The sequence below is a fragment of the Primulina eburnea genome, chromosome 1 (assembly GCF_022965805.1).
Source record: "Primulina eburnea isolate SZY01 chromosome 1, ASM2296580v1, whole genome shotgun sequence".
NCBI classification, from domain to species: Eukaryota; Viridiplantae; Streptophyta; class Magnoliopsida; order Lamiales; family Gesneriaceae; genus Primulina; species Primulina eburnea.
In genome coordinates this window covers 62767690-62786621 of record NC_133101.1, presented here as the reverse complement: position 1 = coordinate 62786621, position 18932 = coordinate 62767690, and the positions used below count along the sequence as shown (strand labels likewise).

Here is an 18932-nt window from a genome sequence, read left to right as displayed (position 1 = left end):
GTTCAATGTCCTGCATGTTTCATACCAACTCAGTTATATGAATTGATACTGCGAAAACAAAATGCTTGATTCTCAATGGAGTTCGATTACACGGTTTGCAGACAAAATCATTCACATTAAACCGGACGAAATTCTCGAGTACACAGAATCACATCTAGCCACAAAATCCTTGATAAAAACTGAAAAAACAAGACAAAACATCTGATTATCTACATCTTTTCCAGGATACAGTTGCATAGTCGTGTCCTGAATCGATGATAAAGAAACGAGGCAATGCCGTTTATTTTCACAGGCAAGAACTGCAGAGTGTCAAAAAATCCTGGAAGCTTGAAAAAAGGTTGAGAGATTTTACAGCGTACATGCGAACATCATGGAGACATCCTGATCCATTCATGCACACATATACATTAGTCACAATTGGACAGGAATCAATCAAATCATGTAATTCCCTTTGGTGTTTTGTAATCTTATTATTATTAGAGAAAAGAATATTGTTTTTCCAGGAGGATTCATGCATACGAGTAGTCGAAATGCATACGAGTCCTCAGACAGCTGTAGGTTGTGCAGCTTCATTGGGATCCTTCATGCCAAATCCACGCCTTGCCTTCTCCACGCTGCACGATATTAAGTTAGTAAATCATCGAAATGGTCCACATTGATTATGCAAACTGTTTCAACTTATAATGATTTATTTGTTAAAACTATCTATCGAGTTGGAATATTCTCATGAGACATCGTGACAGATAAAAAGACGTCCGAGTCCAAGGAAGATGCATTTGTTATGAGATGCTTGTATAGTGAAATCTCCACCAAATTCAAGACTCTGTCGAACTGATATAAGTCATACTTGCACAGGCTATGGTGATGCCACATTATAAAAGTAATCTTTTTATCATCAGTAACGGGCAATTACTACATGCAGTGGAGAGAACATGAAAAAGCTAATCGAGTGTTGAGGCTATATCAAAATATTTTGCAAGCAAAGAGATTCTATAAACTCCAGACAAGAAAAGAGCAACTCACGTTGGGGCAAGCTTGCCTAGGCCGGTTAGTTCCTCACCGCTATCCTCATCAAGGATTCTTCCAGATATCTCAAGAATGTATGCCTTCTCTCTCTCTGTTGGCATCCCCCTCTTTCCCAACAAGTTCAGATCTTTTTGGCCGAGTTCTCTGCCATTTACATACACGCGTGTGTTTCCACTAGAACAATTTTCAGGCATGTGATGGTGAAATTCTGGTATAAATGGCTGCAAGAAATGGTACATAAATTTTATAAATGATACAAAGCTGTTGTGGAACTTTAGGTCACCGTAAATTCTAGAAAATAATCAACTGACAGGAATTATGCCAAGGCAAGGACCTCCCATAACGCCCCAGAATCCAGCTCGGAAATCATACCTGGTGAAAGAAAATTAGCAAGTAAACAAAGTTGACGAATGAAAGGGAGCTGAGCTTATATGATACAGAGGAAGAGGGTGGAATATATACCAGTAATGCCCAGGGTGGATTGGTCCAGCAAGTCTTTCAGCTTTCTTGATTAATCTGTCGGAAATTAAATGCCCGTTAACAGTGACGTTGGCCTCTTCCGGCTCAAGAGTTTGATTGGTTTTATTAGAATCTTTAAAGATCCTATTTTTAATGCCAGCAAAAAATGACTCGGCTCCACGACCTCCTTGTCTGCTGCTTCCGTCAGCCGAATCAAAAGTTGTTCCGGTATTAGCATATTCATTGGTTGAAATATCTATCTCAGTCACTGGTGATGAATCGTTCATCGAAATCTGCCTAGTTGATGTCTTGCTTGGCAATATTTTGTCACTTTCTCCGGAATTGTCCATTCCATGATACTCGTTTGAATATGTGGACGATTCTACAAGCAGTGAGCCAGCAGGAGGTGGAGTTCCTTTGCTCCCAACTGGCAGCTCATTCAAGTTGGAACCATTTGGCGCAGCAGCCGATTTTTCACTATCTGGCATAGAACGAGGATTTTTAAGATCCATAAACTTGTTATCGCGTCCATTGCCAGTTGAAAGTTGTCCTAGTTCTCGATCCATAGACCGGAAATCAAAACGAGAATCATCGAAATCATCAGATGAAAAGATCGTACTAACTTGATTTACACGACCATCTACGTGTGTCGGCAGCATGACCGTATTGTCATCAACTTTTACAGGAGCATTCACTTCCACATCATCAATTAAAACAACTAAGTTATTGTTCGAAACTGTGAAAAATATCACCGTGGAACACTCCCCACATCTCATTTTCTTTCTGTCAGTATTCTGGGAAAATAATTTCTTAGGCAACTGGAGCAACTCAAAACAACTGTGGCACATAAGGAACGGAGCGCCACCAGCTATAGGACAACAATATCGTCCACCAGAAGATAAATTCACCCTGTAAGGACGGGATCGAACAACACCATTAACTTCAGGTTTTACATCACCAGGCCATCTAGCGTTTGACTGTGGATTCTGGGATCTGACAGATGATGAATTGGACATTCGCCGGTTATATTCTCGTAGACCAAATGAACCATGATTGCCATGATTATACATCATGTCATTCCGAACACCAGAAAACTTATTGCCGTATGCAGAAGATTGAAAAGAGAGAGGAACATCTCTCTTGTTGCGGCACTGGAAACAAGAGCAAGATGGATGGTGACGGCTAACATTAGGAGCATATGCATCAATTGAATCCGTATAAACCATGCCATCACTCTTGTACCGTTCAGGAATATATGCACGAGATGGCTGATATTGACTAAGAGCCGGAGTTCTAAGCGGGTTTTCTCTTAGCATTTGTGAACTTAATGGGTCCCCATAACCCCGATCGTGACTAGGAGGATATTGTGGAGGAAAATATCCATTGTTACCCATTTCTTGCCTTCGCATCAACGGAGGTGGATCATTGTATTGAGTTTGATAAGACGGTCTTCTCATCTGTGAATCGGCATGTGAGTGTTGAAGAGCTCCCCTATTCATTCCCAATGATGTATCTACATTAGAATGTTTAGATACGTATGGTTTTGGATGAGTTACTCCCCCACCAAAAGGAACCTTTTCTTTACCCTTGTTACTCTGATCTTTTTGCTCATCAAACTCATTCAACTGCACGGCTCGATCTCTTCCAGCATAGTCAACAGTGTTGAGCTCATCCACATTCCTCATTAGATTATCAAACCCATAACCAGACTTTGGCAAGATATTTGACGAGCCTTCATTTGAGTACGAGCCTTCATTTGAGTATCTCATCCCCTCATTATACATTCTCTGAGCCCTCCGAAAACCATTAATTTCACTTATATCTGTGTTTCTTACATCTGCAGCTCGCTTTGATCTCCAAAATCCAATATCTTCTTTCTCATCATCCGCTGCCAAATACTCAAAATCTAGAGCATTTTTCGCTCGGAGTCCGTCTGATCTTTTATCCTGGATTGCATCAGCCTCAACAACCCACTTCTCCTCGCTCATCAGATGAATCCTATGATTTTCAGCACCAACGCGCGAAATCCTCCTCCTCTCGGCTCGACTTGAAGAACTAATGGTTGATCTCACATCACTTTCTGAACCATCATTCATGTCCATCATTCTTTGCGCTGAAACATGTACTTTCCAGATTTATCAGAACGTGTCTCTACAGTCCTTTCCTCACCAGATTTCTCTAATAATTTGTTAAAGTCGACAACTTTGCTCTTGGCTAAAAAGTCAAACATTGCAGCAGAAAGAAAAAAATCAAGGATGAAACAACTGATAACCACCAAATTTTCAACGTTTCCGGCATTAAAAAAACGAAACTACGGAGAAATTTTCTGCCACCAAGAAAAACTCGTCCTATTTGAGAATTTGAGCTAGACATCCTAAAAAAATCATATCCCTGAATTTTAGGTCTCCTAATTTTCCTGTTTATTGAAATATCTACAGCAAAAAAGCTAAAAAAAACGATAGAAATTGAAGGAAATGTACCTTTAAGCACAGCACCACAACCACCACAGAGTAATTGGTGACCTCTGGAAGTATATTGCCACACTTTGGACAAGAACTAACCGAACTTCTGCAGATTCAGACATTAGTTTTACGCAACTTTCAGTCAATCTCGAACAAGCCCACAAACATATGACACATGTACATGCAAAAAAACCAAACGAGAATTTAACAAATTAGAAATAACTCGAGGTTTTGAACAATTTTTCCCAGAAACCTCTGCAGCCGAGCCGCAGAATCCGCGGAACATGAATAGAAGATAATACATACCTTTTCAGGGAGAATCTGAAAGGTACCACAAACATCATGTGATACAGCTACTTCCGTTACCTTTGCGCAGTTTCTTGGGGTTCACCGTTCACTTGTGTTCGTTTCTGTATGCGTGGCGTGTTTCTTTTGTGTACAATTTCGTATTTCCTAATATACAATACAAGCTATTCCTAATATTTTTTTTAAAAGCAAGTTATTTGACTTTACTTCGAATTGAAATAGAATCTTCTTTTTATTTTTGTATCCTTCAAAAATAATAATAATTTATTTATATAAATAACTATTAAATGAATTTGGTGCGAAGATCTCGAGATAACAAGTCACAAAACAAAAACAGAGTACGTACGAGGTTTTAAAAATAAAAGAAAATAAATATATTATACATAACATAAAAATTAAATAGAGGAGGATTAATCGAATTTTAGACCCTTCGAATTATATAAAAAAAAAGATAAAATTAATTGAGTCTATGATGTTTTGAGAAGTGCTCATAAAACATCAAATCGAGAAATTTCATTTTTCCGTTTATACATATACGCAATGCGTACACACCTAGAGCTGATATTAAATAAAGAATTTTGTCGGGTTAAGCAGACTTGAAATTTCATTTTTCTGTTTATATATACACACAATACGTATACACCTAGAGCTAATATTAAATAAAGAATTTTGTCGGTAGCAGAAGAAGATGAGGTGAGTGAAAGAAACGAAAGCGTGGTTTTGGCCTTTGAACAAAAGGGCGAATACGCGTAACATTTTTGGGGTAAAATGACAACTTTTCCTATACATTTTTTGACCAAGTCTACGTATAAGTGCGACCATTTATTATTATTATTATTGATTAAAAATATAACAAATAGTCAAATACACGTTTAGTGGCCCATCAACATTGTCGGATCCTATATAATGGTTCAAATCTTAAATTGTTTCTATACATTTCATGCATCCATTAATTAAATGCGACTAGCAAAATTATTTAATGAGAAAAAGTTTGACAAATATTTACTTATTACCCATCGATTGCATAATTCATATCAATTTGGCATTTGAAATTTCGCTATTTTTTATTTTACACAGACACGATGTCGATGCGACAATGGATTGTAGTTGGATAACATCATTGGTTGATCCATTGTATCTTGTATCTTCTAACGGATTTATATATATCTATACTATTTTATTAAGTTTGAGACATTAGAGCAACTAAATTTGGTGTCATGGTCTGTTTTAATAATTATATATATTAATCAAATGTTAAAATTTTAATGTAAGTTATACGTAGTTCAGTGGATAAAGTCATTGTTTTTTGGTATTTAGGTTTTAAGTTCAATTCTCACTTAGGTCATTTTTTTTCCTTTTATTTTTCAATTTATTTTTTAATTTATATATCAAAATTACAGTGTATTCCCTCACTATTTCTTATAATTATATTTTGATTATCATTTAAAAATAAATCAGATGCATTATAAAAAATATTATACAACCACGCAACGCGTGTATCGGTACACTAGTATATATAAATGTCCTTTGTGTTGCATAAATGACAATTAATTCATAGTTGATGAATGAGCATTCCCTTCACTTGCTTGGAAAAATAAAACATTGCTAAAATCTCATTTCTAAAAATTTTAAATATTTATTTTCACATTGAGAATGAAGTTGACAACTTTTTTTTTTTTTAAAAAAAGTGTGAATTAATTGAATTAATCCATGCTGGGGAACTGCTAAAAAATTGGAGATGAGTTGCCAGAATAATTCTTTTCGTGTGCAATCGAAGTCAATAAGAATTAAAGTCAATGAATGATTCATATGATACTGTTGGGTGGCCATATTCTGACCGAATAATTGGTAACATCATTGGTCGATCCACCGAGTGACGTAGAATCCAATAATTAAATATTAAATAAACAATAAACAAATAAGAAATCGTTGACTTGACCTAAGTACATCTACAGGCTGTGCATAAGTCGTGCCTCCGTCTCTAATTATTAAATCAGTAAATATTTATTTAAATAAAACTTTGAAAAGTATTTGATCCATTCATTTGAATCAACGATTTTAACAACATTTTATTTAATTTTAAAACGGTAGAATTCCCAGTCGTATATCCTTGTGTTGTTATAATAATTGTCCATATAAGATATATCTATCGAAATATGATGTTTTAGTTTTTATACAGTTTAAAATATTTAAGTTGCACTATTACCATTCGTTATAAATTTTGGTAAAACGACAAATACTTGACTTCACAATTTGTATCAAACCAAATGTCACGAATTCAGTTCTAATTGATTGCAAGGAGGGTAATTATTAACATGAAGTTTGTTGGTGCAATAATTTTCTTTGTTGTTGATATAATGATTGAAACGTGATGCTTGAGGACTGCACAATTACTATTATCTATAGATTTTGATAATACAGCAAAGACAAAAAACTGTGTGAGACGGTCTCACGGGTCGTATTCATGAGACGGATCTCTTATTTGTGTTATCCATGAAAAAATATTATTTTTTATGCTAAGAGTATTACTTTTTATTGTGAATATGAGTAGAGTTGACCTGTATAACAGATTAAGATTCAGTGAGACGGTATCACATGAGACCTACTCTACAACGAATATTCGTTCCTAATCCTTCCAAATTTAACGTTTTACACTAACGACTTTCTTAGTGGATGTCGGATTGTTATTTTCTTGATAGCACTTAATATATTTACAGGTTTTATTTTAATTTTTTTGCTGCATTAAAAAATAAAAAAATAAAATAATTTTTTTCGAGAAATGTAAGGATTTGAATTGAGAATTATAATTTATTTTTAAAAAATAAAGAACGAGTTTTAAATATTTTAAAAAAATAACTTACGGCTTTCTTGTTTGGGCCGTCAAATCTGGATTCACCAATCTACAACCTTCATTGTCCTCTCTATATGTCGGACTAGTAAATGTGGGCTTCAGGCGAGAGCCCATTCCTTAAAAGATATTTAAAAAAAACAGAGAGAAATTAGATATTGGTTTTCTAATCCTATAACTTTTAAACTTGTCCTTTCATCCATTTAGATAAACAGATAATGTGTCTATATATATATATATATATATATATATATATATATATATATATATATATGATGACGTTGATGATTTGATATATATAATTTATTTATGAACCATCATATTCATAGCTGTTCAATTCACTGATAATAATTTTAGATTGAGTTTTTTGTGAGATGGTTTCACGAATATTTATCTGTGAGACGGATCACCCTATCGATATTCACACTAAAAAGTAATACTTTTAGTATAAAAAATAATATTTTTTCGTGGATCACCCAAATAAGAGACTTGTCTAACAAAATGTGACTTGTGAGACCGTCTCGTAAAGTTTGTGCCTTTATTAATTTGGGTAGATGTAATGATAATTATGATCTTGGATGCGTTTTAAATTCCCGTTTCTAAATCAAATGCTTATTTCATGCGAGCTCAAGCTTAGAGATTGTTATATTATGGAAAGTTTGAAGTTTTAGTCACGTAAGTTAATTTATTTTTGAACCGATAACTTATATTTTTTTTTAGTTTTTTCATCGAAAGCTATTAATTAAGCTCACCGAATATTGTTAATTTGACATATATCTCTCTAACGTGATTTATATGACAAAAATAAAGTATATGTCACACACATTAAAATTCATTTAAGAAAAAATAATGAGAAAGATAAAATAAAATGACACCAAATATTTCAAAATTAAAGGAAAAACAACTTGTTGTTTCCTATTCTTTTGTTAGTAAATTTTAATGTCTCATGTATATAGGTTTTGTTTTAGCTATATTAACTATGTAAGAAAGAATCATCAATGTCAAATAATAAAATTTGATAGATTTAGTATGGTTTCATTAGATAAAAACAAAATTTTGACAAGTTACAAAATTTAAAATCATAATATATAGACTTAAATTGTTATTTTCCCTTAGATTGTAGCTTGTGTGAGGCATTAACGCGTCGAATTAAATTATGCAGATAAATTAGGACAAAAGTACAACATTATTCTAATCAAGTGTCTACACATAAAAATAGCATAAAGCAATTTTTTAAAAAAAATAATATAAAGCAAATTGTCTATACATAAAAATAGTATAAAGCATTTTTTTTTCAAAAATTAATATAGAGCAAACCAGTTTTTACATGTAATAAGTACTTAATTGATGAAGGCAAACACAAACAAAGAAATAAAAAAAAAACAATATATAAATTTATATCCAAATTTTTTTATGGTTGTCATATAAATCATTTGTGACATGGTCTCACATATCTATGTCCGTGAGACAAGTTGATTTTAATTCCGGGATTGATCAAAGAAAATAAATGACATAGTGGCATATATTACATGGTGTAATTCAATTTTATTGTCGTATGAAAGTAAGGTTATCACTACTAATGCAGGCCGATATTTTACATGTAGATAAAACTAAATGAAAGCAGCAAATTCAAACTAATATGCAGTGCTGAAGTAGCTCTTGACGAAATTATTAGACAGTATTTGAAGCACAATCTTGTTTGTTGGCCCCACGCATCGCGGCGTTTTGAACTGACTAACAGCGGATCCTAATCCAACGTAGTGATCCAAGATCTTGTGAAAAGTACCTCTCTTCACGATTCGGAGTTCGAGGGCTCCGATGGTGTTCACCTTCCGAGAACTCATGTACCCTGCATCGACAAATGATCTGTCCAAACAGTTGGAGCATTCTTGGAGGATTTCATGATTCGGGCCGCCACTCGTTTCCCAGAAGATCACATAATGGGCAGGATCAGTTGATGTATCGACCTGGCTTGTAAAATCTATGACTTCTTGATTCTCCGCAGATAGCAGCTTGGCCGCGGCCTCAACTGATAGCTGTAGATCCTTCTCGGTGTTCTTGTCAATGTTGATTGTGAGAAGGAGATTTTTCCTGCAAACGAACTGGAGCTCGGGAGTCGAGTTGTGGAATCCTTTAACTTTGACTACGTCTCCTAATCTGTAACGGTACAGTCCTGCAAGAGTGTAACTTATAAGCATCGTCGCGGTTGTCACTTGTCACACAAGCCAATGGTTCAGTACTTGAGCTACCCGAATAAATGTTACCACCGACGCCTTATAAGAATTAAAATATATGAACGGTATCTAGTTGTGTCGTAGGAATCGTTCAACACTCCGGAAGGACCCAAATGTAAATAACAAATTAGAGATGCCACCGATGCTGTTCATGCGATGTCTTTCATACAAAGGCACTAAATGTTGAAACAAGTACAGTTTTGCTTGCACAGCTTGTTTTGTCACGTGAAAATCAATCTTATATAGGATTGATAATAAAGAATAAACTACGGAGCACCAAGACCTGGAAAAGATTAAAATATGCCTTCCTACCAACCCACAACCACATGACAAGTGGGTCTCAGGTGTTAGTAATCAAAGTATGATTTTTTTACTGCCTTGTTGACTAAAAAAACGAAAAACTAGTCATCGAGATAACGTAAAAAACAGAGGGGCATGATTAAGAAAAGAGAAACAATTGAGCACCTGCAAAATTAGTGACAATGACTTCGTACTCCTCACCAACCTTTACTTCGGTTAGTCCAACAGGATTCGGCTCGACGCTGTTAAAATCCTCGTTCAAAGGGATGAATTCAAAAAAACCTATATTAGGAAGCACAGCAAATGTAGTTAGGTCTGGTGGTAACTTTGGGTTGACATTCACTCCAATCCACCCTTCAGAGGATCCATAATCAGCACTTAATAACGGCAAGTTTCCAGCGTAATGCCGCAATTTCATTAGATAAGGCTCCATGGAACCTGTCATGATTCCATAAATATATTTTGTATTTGGAAACAACTCGGGGATCAATCCATTCCAGTTGCTTAATCCCAAGATCTTGTGAGAAATTGTATTCGCCGATTCAGGATCGGGCTTAAGAATCTTGGACACTGCCAATCGAACTGATGGGACCGTGATTCGGGTACTGAGAACTCCTCCTCGGATATCACTGACAAGTTCTTCCCAAAATTGCTCAAAAGTTCGGAAGGCGTGGATGATGCTGTGGGCAAATGTGGATGAAATGACTTGAACTTCGTCTCGGAAGATTAGCCCACACAAAAGATGACAGTATAAAGATTGGTGAAAGTCAGGGCCGAAGATCACTTCATCGGGACTGCAAAATGGAATCTGCATTTCCCTCATTGTTTTCTTTATTTTTGAGTTACGGTACACATTAGTGGTGGCGGTTCCAGCTGCTAGTCCACCTTTTGTCATGAATTGTTTGCTACTGAAAATGAATTGTAAAGCCTTTCCACCCGCGATTGGATATTCTCTGCAAAAATAATTTGTTCCACTCAAGCTTAAGTATGGAATACCGAGTGTCAGAAAGACACTACACGAAAAAATACTAAAGTGAGCTTGCAGGTGCATTTCTGTCCCGAGGTCAGAATTTACAAAACAAACCGAACCTTTAAATCCACAGAGGATACTTCTAATCAACACCCATTCTGGTCAACAATCGTGCAGGATGGTAGACATAATACCTAGACTGAAAGATTGTGATGAAAGGAAGATCCATGTGCGAGAGCGGGGTGGGACTGCGCGCATGCAGTTCCTTGAGGTGAGGCGTTTGAAGGGGATTTGGGATCGAAACTTGTAATCTTAGTTAAACTACATATAAGCTTAATAACTTGAGACAAGGTGGAAGCGACCGGATTTTATTCTCATCGGGAGCAACTAGCATTTTGAAATTCCTGAAGCTAAATATCATTTGAAATACCTGAAATGATCGACAATGGAGCAAATCTTGACATGTAATGTCACGTTTGATACTCTGAAGGCTATACTTTCAACATAGAGAACGCTAGGAAAGGTAAAATGGAACGCAACTGATTCAAACCTCATATGATGAACGATATATATTCTGACATTTGATTTTTTTAAAAAAAATAAAGAAATTTTTTCAAATTAAAATTTTATACACAATTTACTACTTTTCTTGTCCAGCCCAGTGTGAGCAAAAGAATTGAGCTCTGACTGCAGACCTAGGATATTCAAAAATGCGAAAGAAATTTGTCTAATCAGAGGACCTCATGGATAAATTCAAATATCAAACAAAATAAGGTTCCATTAAGCCAACCTACAAAATTAAAGGGGTCGGGATCAGTGGACACCATCAAAATTACCTGTTTCTAAACGCAAAAGAAGTCTTGAATATCTGCAGGGTATTTTCCATTAATTCATCATTAAAAGGCACAAACTTTGGCTTCCCTTGTGTTGTGCCAGAACTGCAAGAATCTCAAATTTCACCCAACTTCGAAAACTTTGAAAAACCCGTAAATAGAGACAATGAATCCAGAAAGAAGATGGGTACCTCAATGAAATGGTAGTAATTGGTTTTCCAGTCAAAATGGGTGAATTTTGGCCGTCGGCGATTCGCTGAATGTAAGATTCCAAGTCCTTGTGGGTGACAAGGGGGATACAAGCCCTGAAGCTTTCAGGATCAGTTCTTCCATTGAGACCCCATTCTTGCAAATACTCAGCCTCACCATTTTCTTCCAATATTTTCTTTAGAGCTTCCGTCTGAACTTCTCCAGCATCCCTTGTCATCGCTTCAAATTCTTCTATAACTGCCTCTGGATCAAATACTTCCTCCATTTTATCCAACATGTTAACCATTCAATTGAGCAGCTGTAATTTAGACACAAATTCTTGTAAGATAACAAAATCTTGAAACGGGAAAAGACAAATTTACAAGCAGCTAGCTAGACATGCGAGAGGAAAATCAGCAATTATGAAACTTCACTGAGAAAATTGATGGGAAAAGGTAGAAAGAGAAGTATGCGCGGCGGAACAAAGAAAGAAAATTATTTTATTACCATAAATGTAAGAAAATAGGATAAAAATAGGATATGAGAATAAAAGGAAAAGAATTCCAAGGATCGAAAGCATGATGTGACGAATTGAAAAGACAGCTCGAGGGAGGGAGGGAGGAGATAGATGAAACTGAGGATAGCTTCTAGCCATCATCAACACATGAAAGCGACACGATTTCATTTGAATTGTCAAGAAAATCAACTCCGGAAAGAATAACATCTAACTTTAAATATTCATAATGTATTTCTACTCACATAGTATAAACATGAGAATCACAAACTGTCCAAATAGCTTTTCCAGAAAAGTTATAAAGCAGCAACTTCAAGAAAGTCATACACAACCTAAAGTGCATCTCCCGTATTGAATCTAACTACTCTGAAAACGACGATAAAGAAAGAGGATAACCCACACCATATATGTACCGAAAAAAGAAAGAAAGTTTAATCGCTAAATTTATAGATAAAAAGGTCTGAGCAATAATATAACAACAGAGGCAGAAAAGTCCATCTACAAACAACTTACAGAATTAGTAGTGTGCGATAATAGAGAAAAGATCAGATTTTTCTTCGTGGGTAAGATGCAAGCGAAAGTTAAAGGCATAGACGGGCTTGAAATTTCATTCGAAATGGAGCTTAGAAGGCTAAGAAATAAGAATTGGAAGAAAATGGTGTGGCCAATGGGAGGTGAATGTGCGTGTATATATAGACACACACACACACAATGGAGACATGTTTGTGGGGAAGAGAAATACCTAAAATGACCTTGTGTCAAGATTGGTGATGCTTTATTAAATATATATAGTGGTCATGTGTTTCACTGCTATTGGAATTATCAGTTGACATTTCCAACTGAATCTAACTTTGAAATTTTTTATTACTGTGTTTAATCACATTAAAGTGATTACATGTACATTTTTTGCATGTTTTCATCGAAATCAACTCCATTTATATTTGAAATGAAAATTAATAATTAGACATAAAAATAATATTTTTAATGAGTCGAATCAAGTAGAAGATATGTATCACAAAATTGATATCTGAGATAGTCTATGTGAATTTTATATGTTTTTTTTATGAAAATATGTATAGGAAAATTTCAAGTAACAATAAAAGGTGATAAATTAAAAATAAATACCTAAGGGTATTTTTTTTCCTTCTAGAGTATATGGTCTATGGAATATATGACACATATAATGAATTATAATTAGTAATTTTTTTCTTGTTATATTTGTTATATAAGCTGATTCGATTCATATATGGAGTGAAAAATAACATTTTTTTCATGGATCAAATTAAATTTATTCTGTGACATAGTCTCATGGATCCATGAGAACTCGTGAGATAGGTCGACCTTATTCCTACATATAGTGAAAATTAATAATTTTTTCATGGGTTGGTCAGATTTCTCACGGATCTATATTAATGAGACGGGTCGATCTAATCGATATATTGAGTGAAAAATAATATATTGACAAAAAAATAATTTTTTAATAAGTCGAATCGGGTAAAAGACGTGTCTCATAAAATTGATCTATGAGAAAGTCTAATAGAAGTTTTCCTTTTGTTTTTTTAATGAAAATGTATATATAGATGGGTATTTCAACTAACAAGAAAACACATCATAAATAAAAAATATATATATACATTACGTGATATTTTTTTCATACATATATATATATATATATGCACGATGAGTATATGTCATGTAAGACGATTTTACGAATCAATATAAATAAAGAAAAATAATATTTTTTTTCATGAGTTGGATCCAATCAGATATTCATCACCCATTAAAGGTCTAATAAGAATTTTTATAATGTACAATATATCAATTCAATGTGCCAACTATTTATGTTGTGTGATTTTAATTAGTTTCTAAAATATCACGCCATCGAACGAGTAGTACGTGGTTGTATTATAATGGTTTGTGTTTTAATTGGAACATTTTTGACAAATTTTACAAGGGCCTTCAAGATTTACGTGACCTTTTTTTAAAAAAGAATTAAAACTGGAAATTACGCTAAATTCGAGAACCCTTAACTTCGGGATTTAATTCCAAGAATCAAATATTATAATTCGCACATACTACGTCGCTAAAGCATTACTAATCGTACAGAGACATGTATTAATTTCACTTACTCATGTTCACACGAACCTAGCGATATTCAGACTTCTGACCTAATAATGGACAACAAAACAATTAATCCACGTCTTCATTAATAGCAGTATGTGTTATTTTCATATAATTTTAGCAGTTTGTGTTCTTTTCATATAATAAAATTATAGTAAATAAAAATAAAAAATATTTCACACTTAATCTCATGATAAACCCATTTAAATTTATGAAATTTGAAACTTGACTTTGTGGCTTTAGTTCGTGCTTTTTAGAACCTTGCTTACAAACGCGAACAAAACAAGGGAGTACTCGTAAACAAACTGTTGTCGTGTGAAACATGATTAATGTATTCGCGGGAAGAAACTATGGAATATTTGCTTAATAAAAAGAGAGAATATAGCCCGTTTTTAAGGACTAGTGGCGCCACGAGGATTGGATGTGTTTTGAAAATATGTACATATGGTGAGTGGGGGTCAAATTAAAAGTGGCACTCTAGTAAGAGGAAATGCCCACTATACATATATAGTGGAGTTCGTGCTTTGTGGAAGCCGAAGAAGGGACCCTATCTCAGCGGGAACACCTTGCCTCAGCCACCCGATTTGAGCTGCAATTATGGATGCCAAGAACCTTGTGTTTTTTTTTTTTTAAAGAGCGTTGTGTTTTCGATTATGTATGTATCAAAATTCAATATTAGCATATATCTTTCGATTTTTTATAATATTAGTCTCTTTACATTAAGAGTGCACACTACACACGTCCAGAGACGGATCCACAAAATTCGATTAAGGGGAGCTTGGGGTGCCCTCTCATCCACGGGCTCCGTCGTCTTTGAATACTTCAACATCGTATTGGTGTCACATCAGTGTAACGTAGGAAAAACTAATATTACCAAAAAACAATAATATCATATTATTATTTAAATTTGACAATATAGAAAAAGTCTCATATATGAACATGCACGATTTTTTTTTTTGCCCATAACCTTGATTAAACTTATTTAATTGATCGGATTAAATTATTTTGGTAATAATTGAGAGTGTTTTAATATGTTTCGTTTTGTCAATGGCTTAGTCTCTCTCCCGGTTGCCACCTTCTTTAGTGACTTGTTATTTACTTAATACCAAAAATTCGGTGGTTGGTGAGTTATTTTGACTATTCTGAATCTATGATAATTATCGATTAGTTTGGGCTTTTATGGAAATCGAGTTGTTGTCATCACTTCGTGTTTGGTGGGAATTTCGATTGGCATAGTGCGTCAATGAATAATTTTGGCTTCTTTGTCGTTGTATATATATATATATATATATATATATATATATATATATATATATATATATATATATATATATATATATATATATATATATATATAATTTTGATATGCTGCATACCTATCGTGCACACCTATGTGAGCATCGAAGATGTATCACTTGCCCATTGGATACACAATTTTTCTATATTTCATCACATTCAATGGGTGAGTGACACATCATCGATGCTCACATGATTATACAGCATATCAAAACTAATATATATATATATATGTAGGGTTATATTTCAATACATTTGAAGATATATATATATATATATATATATATATATATATATATATATATATATATATATATATATATATTCAAGTGTATTGAAATATAACCCTACATATATAAGATCATTTTTTAAGTTGAAAAATTGACCAATAACCACATCGTTGCAAGTAAATAACTTGTACAGTTCACATTGGTGCATCGATTGTATTTTCTAGATTGCCAAAACCCAAAAATATTCATTCGATATAATTCAACTACGGTGAATCCAAATTTTACGTGGAAAAAAAAAGTTTCCAAATTTATCCCTGAGTAAACATTTGACATGATATATGCTTTGTACAAGCAACTGTATTAAATACGTGGCTGTATATAGTTCACAATAAACTTACAATGCAATGGATTACTAATTATAATAATCACTGCTGGCAATATTCAATCTGGGATTTTTCAAAAATAAAAATTAAAAAATAAGAAAAATATAAAATCTTGTGGGATATCATATTTTCATGTAATGGTCCAGACGACAATATTTCATCGAATCTCAATTTGGTTGCCAATTTTAATGTGTATGGTTGAACAACATCGGCATACCCATACCTATACAAATTGACATCCGAGGTCGAAAGTTTGTCCATTATAAAATACTTTTCAAAATGAATAATTACATTAAGTCGAGAAATTAATATTTTCGATAAATAAAAATCAAGTGGATTCCAAAGATATTATCACTCATAATTTTTCTCAAATCAAACCCCACAGCAATTAAATCTATAAATGCAAACACAAAAAATTTATTTGTATAATTAAGAAGGAAAACTGTGAACCGTTGAATTGCATGACTTTGGGAAAATCATCCAATGGCCTATTTTGACGTGTTTGTAGTAATTGGCTAATGATTTAAATAAATATTAAATAACATAGTTTGTATATTCCGACCATTGACAAAAGAAATAGAGGGAAAAAAATAGGACAAGAAGCTATTACTACAGCCTTCGTAGCCTTTCGCTTTCAGGATCAGGACGGATAATAACAACAAGCAAGAAAATATTTTTTTTAAAAAAAAATTAATAAAAAAAGAAAGAGAGGAAAAGGAAGCAAAGACGAGAATACAGCAGTTTGCATGACTTTCCGTTTATATTATTATACTTCCCAAAATACATGCAAATATTGAAACCATCAACTAATACAATTTGGGCAAAAAAATATAGTGAAATCAGTTCAAATTTAACTTAAGTTCGACAATCTTGTACGTTAAATCATGCTAAAAAAATCTGTTTGATCTGTCCGAAAAATTCAGAAAATATAAATAAATGTCAACTGTCGTGATCTTTTGTATTAAAAAGAAGAAAACAAATTGTAACTTTATGTCGGCCAAACTATTTTTCCCTTTCCGCCATGTGCAAAAATAAGCGCCGGAATTTGTTACAGCTGACAAAACATTCTATTAATAGTATACATTGATAAAGAGACAAATTATTCAGGCTGTTTAGTTGGCTCGGATAAGCCTTAATAGTAATATTAATTAAATATCTATGGTGAGATATTCTCGTATTGAAAATTTCTTTCACAAAATTAAAATATAAGACCGTTTATTAAGATTGAAACTTGAACCTAACTCAACCCCAAAAGTTAACTCAAGAGGGAAGGATTGTCCAATTCCATATATACCACTCAAAGATTAATTATCTAACCGATGTGGGACATTTAACACACCCCTCTCACGCCCAGGAATGAACATCTGGAGCGTGGAGTTTACAAATGACCCAATTATGGGCAGAACGGGTAGCCTATTTATAGGCAGTCCAACAACACATAACGGTGGAACCCAGGCTCTGATACCATGTTAAGATTGGAACTTGGACCTAACTCAACCCCAAAAGCTAGCTCAAGGGGGGAGGATTGTCCAATCCCATATATACCACTCAAAGGTTATTTATCCAACCGATGTGGGACAATTAACACACCCCTCTCACGCCCAGGAATGAACATCTGGAGCGTGGAGTTTACAAATGACCCAATTATGGGCAGAACGGGTGGCCTAATTATAGGCAGTCCAACACATAACGGTGGAACCCGGGCTCTGAAATCATGTTAAGATTGGAACTTGGACCTAACTCAACCCCAAAAGCTAGCTCAAGGGGGGAGGATTGTCCAATTCCATATATACCACTCAAAGGTTAATTATCTAACCGATGTGGGACATTTAACACCGTTTCACGATATTTTTGTGATACTTATGTGTTTTATTCAAAATTTTCTTTGCATTATTATGTTTAGGTGTTTGGTTTCTTATTTGCATGCCGTGTTCTTGGAAATAAGGGGAAATGGTGTGTGAATTAATTCGTTGATTGAGATATTTGGCATGCTTGTACTTTCGGTAATTTTTCGAAGCATGTTCTTTATAAAAATAATATTGGTCGATTTCTATGTAACGACAATCGGGGAAAAAAAGGGGAGTAGAATGATTGATTTCACTTATTTGCAATTAGCACGTCAAAGTCGAATGTAATTTTCTTTATTAGCAAATAAGTGATTGGACAGAGTAATTTGCATTAAAAACAAAAATTTAAAAGCCCAAAACTTAATTGGGCCCATTGCTAGAGATTGAATTCCATGAGCCCAAACTTGCACTACAAATAACATTTTGCTTTTTGTTTATGTTAGGGTTTAAGGAGTGTGACAATAGTACAAATAATCAGTGGAATCAAATAACCAATTATGACTAATTACGATTGACTATTAATAAAAAAAAACATAAACGCACATAAATGAGATTATTTTCAATTTAGTAGATTTGTTCGATTTAAAATAAAAATTTTGTTTAGATTTTTTTTATATAAAATATAGAGTGATTTGAAGATATTTTTAGTAATATAAAAAAATTATTATGAAATTAAATATTTTAATATCTTCTGATATAACTCAAAATTTAAACACGTCTCACACTTAATAACTAGATAGATAGTATTGATTGCTGAAAATTTAAACACGTATTATGCGTCCTTTCCGACATTCGAAGGGCCCTTATTTTTTGTCTTTCAAAAAATTTTTAACAATCAATTAGTATGAAGTGAAGTTTGACTTATCTGTTGGAACTAATTTGGATTTGTGTTTAATTTTAATTTTGATGATGAA

At 33.8% G+C, this 18932-nt stretch overlaps 2 protein-coding genes across 9 annotated transcripts; both read right to left on the bottom strand.

Annotated features, from left to right (window-relative positions):
- Positions 1–48: 48 nt before the first annotated feature.
- On the bottom strand, positions 49–4451 carry LOC140839209 (uncharacterized). 6 transcript variants are annotated; one of them, XM_073205844.1, is made up of 6 exons: positions 4314–4451; positions 3966–4053; positions 1489–3699; positions 1338–1398; positions 1024–1247; positions 49–614 (listed from the first exon to the last, which is right to left on the bottom strand). In XM_073205844.1, the coding sequence occupies exons 3-6, from the start codon at positions 3588–3590 to the stop codon at positions 545–547; spliced, it is 2457 nt and encodes an 818-aa protein (XP_073061945.1). In that variant the 5' UTR covers positions 3591–3699; positions 3966–4053; positions 4314–4451; the 3' UTR covers positions 49–544. The 6 variants fall into 6 exon arrangements, with proteins under 6 accessions (XP_073061945.1, XP_073061954.1, XP_073061951.1 ...); XM_073205853.1 differs by having other exon boundaries at positions 1489–3663; XM_073205850.1 differs by having other exon boundaries at positions 4254–4398.
- Positions 4452–8475: 4024 nt separating this feature from the next.
- LOC140839196 (jasmonoyl--L-amino acid synthetase JAR4-like) lies at positions 8476–12866 on the bottom strand. Of its 3 annotated transcripts, XM_073205838.1 has the most exons (6): positions 12655–12795; positions 12387–12507; positions 11630–11946; positions 11442–11543; positions 9801–10588; positions 8476–9274 (listed from the first exon to the last, which is right to left on the bottom strand). In XM_073205838.1, the coding sequence occupies exons 3-6, from the start codon at positions 11932–11934 to the stop codon at positions 8736–8738; spliced, it is 1734 nt and encodes a 577-aa protein (XP_073061939.1). In that variant the 5' UTR covers positions 11935–11946; positions 12387–12507; positions 12655–12795; the 3' UTR covers positions 8476–8735. The 3 variants fall into 3 exon arrangements, with proteins under 3 accessions (XP_073061939.1, XP_073061930.1, XP_073061935.1); XM_073205829.1 differs by lacking the exon at positions 12387–12507 and having other exon boundaries at positions 12655–12866; XM_073205834.1 differs by lacking the exons at positions 12387–12507; positions 12655–12795 and adding an exon at positions 12062–12144.
- Between the last annotated feature and the right edge of the window lie 6066 nt (positions 12867–18932).

Bases quoted from the DNA above. Each gene is read 5' to 3' on its own strand.
- LOC140839209 (XM_073205844.1), bottom strand. From the start codon at position 3,590: ATGATGGACATGAATGATGGTTCAGAAAGTGATGTGAGATCAACCATT. The intron at 1,248-1,337 runs GTCAGTTGATTA...CATTTCTTGCAG, and splicing joins CTTGCCTTGGCATAATTCCT to CCATTTATACCAGAATTTCA. The intron at 615-1,023 runs GTGAGTTGCTCT...AATATCGTGCAG, and splicing joins CTAGGCAAGCTTGCCCCAAC to CGTGGAGAAGGCAAGGCGTG.
- LOC140839196 (XM_073205829.1), bottom strand. From the start codon at position 11,934: ATGGTTAACATGTTGGATAAAATGGAGGAAGTATTTGATCCAGAGGCA. The intron at 10,589-11,441 runs GTAATTTTGATG...TTATTTTTGCAG, and splicing joins TCTTTTGCGTTTAGAAACAG to AGAATATCCAATCGCGGGTG. The intron at 9,275-9,800 runs GTGCTCAATTGT...ACACTCTTGCAG, and splicing joins CATTGTCACTAATTTTGCAG to GACTGTACCGTTACAGATTA.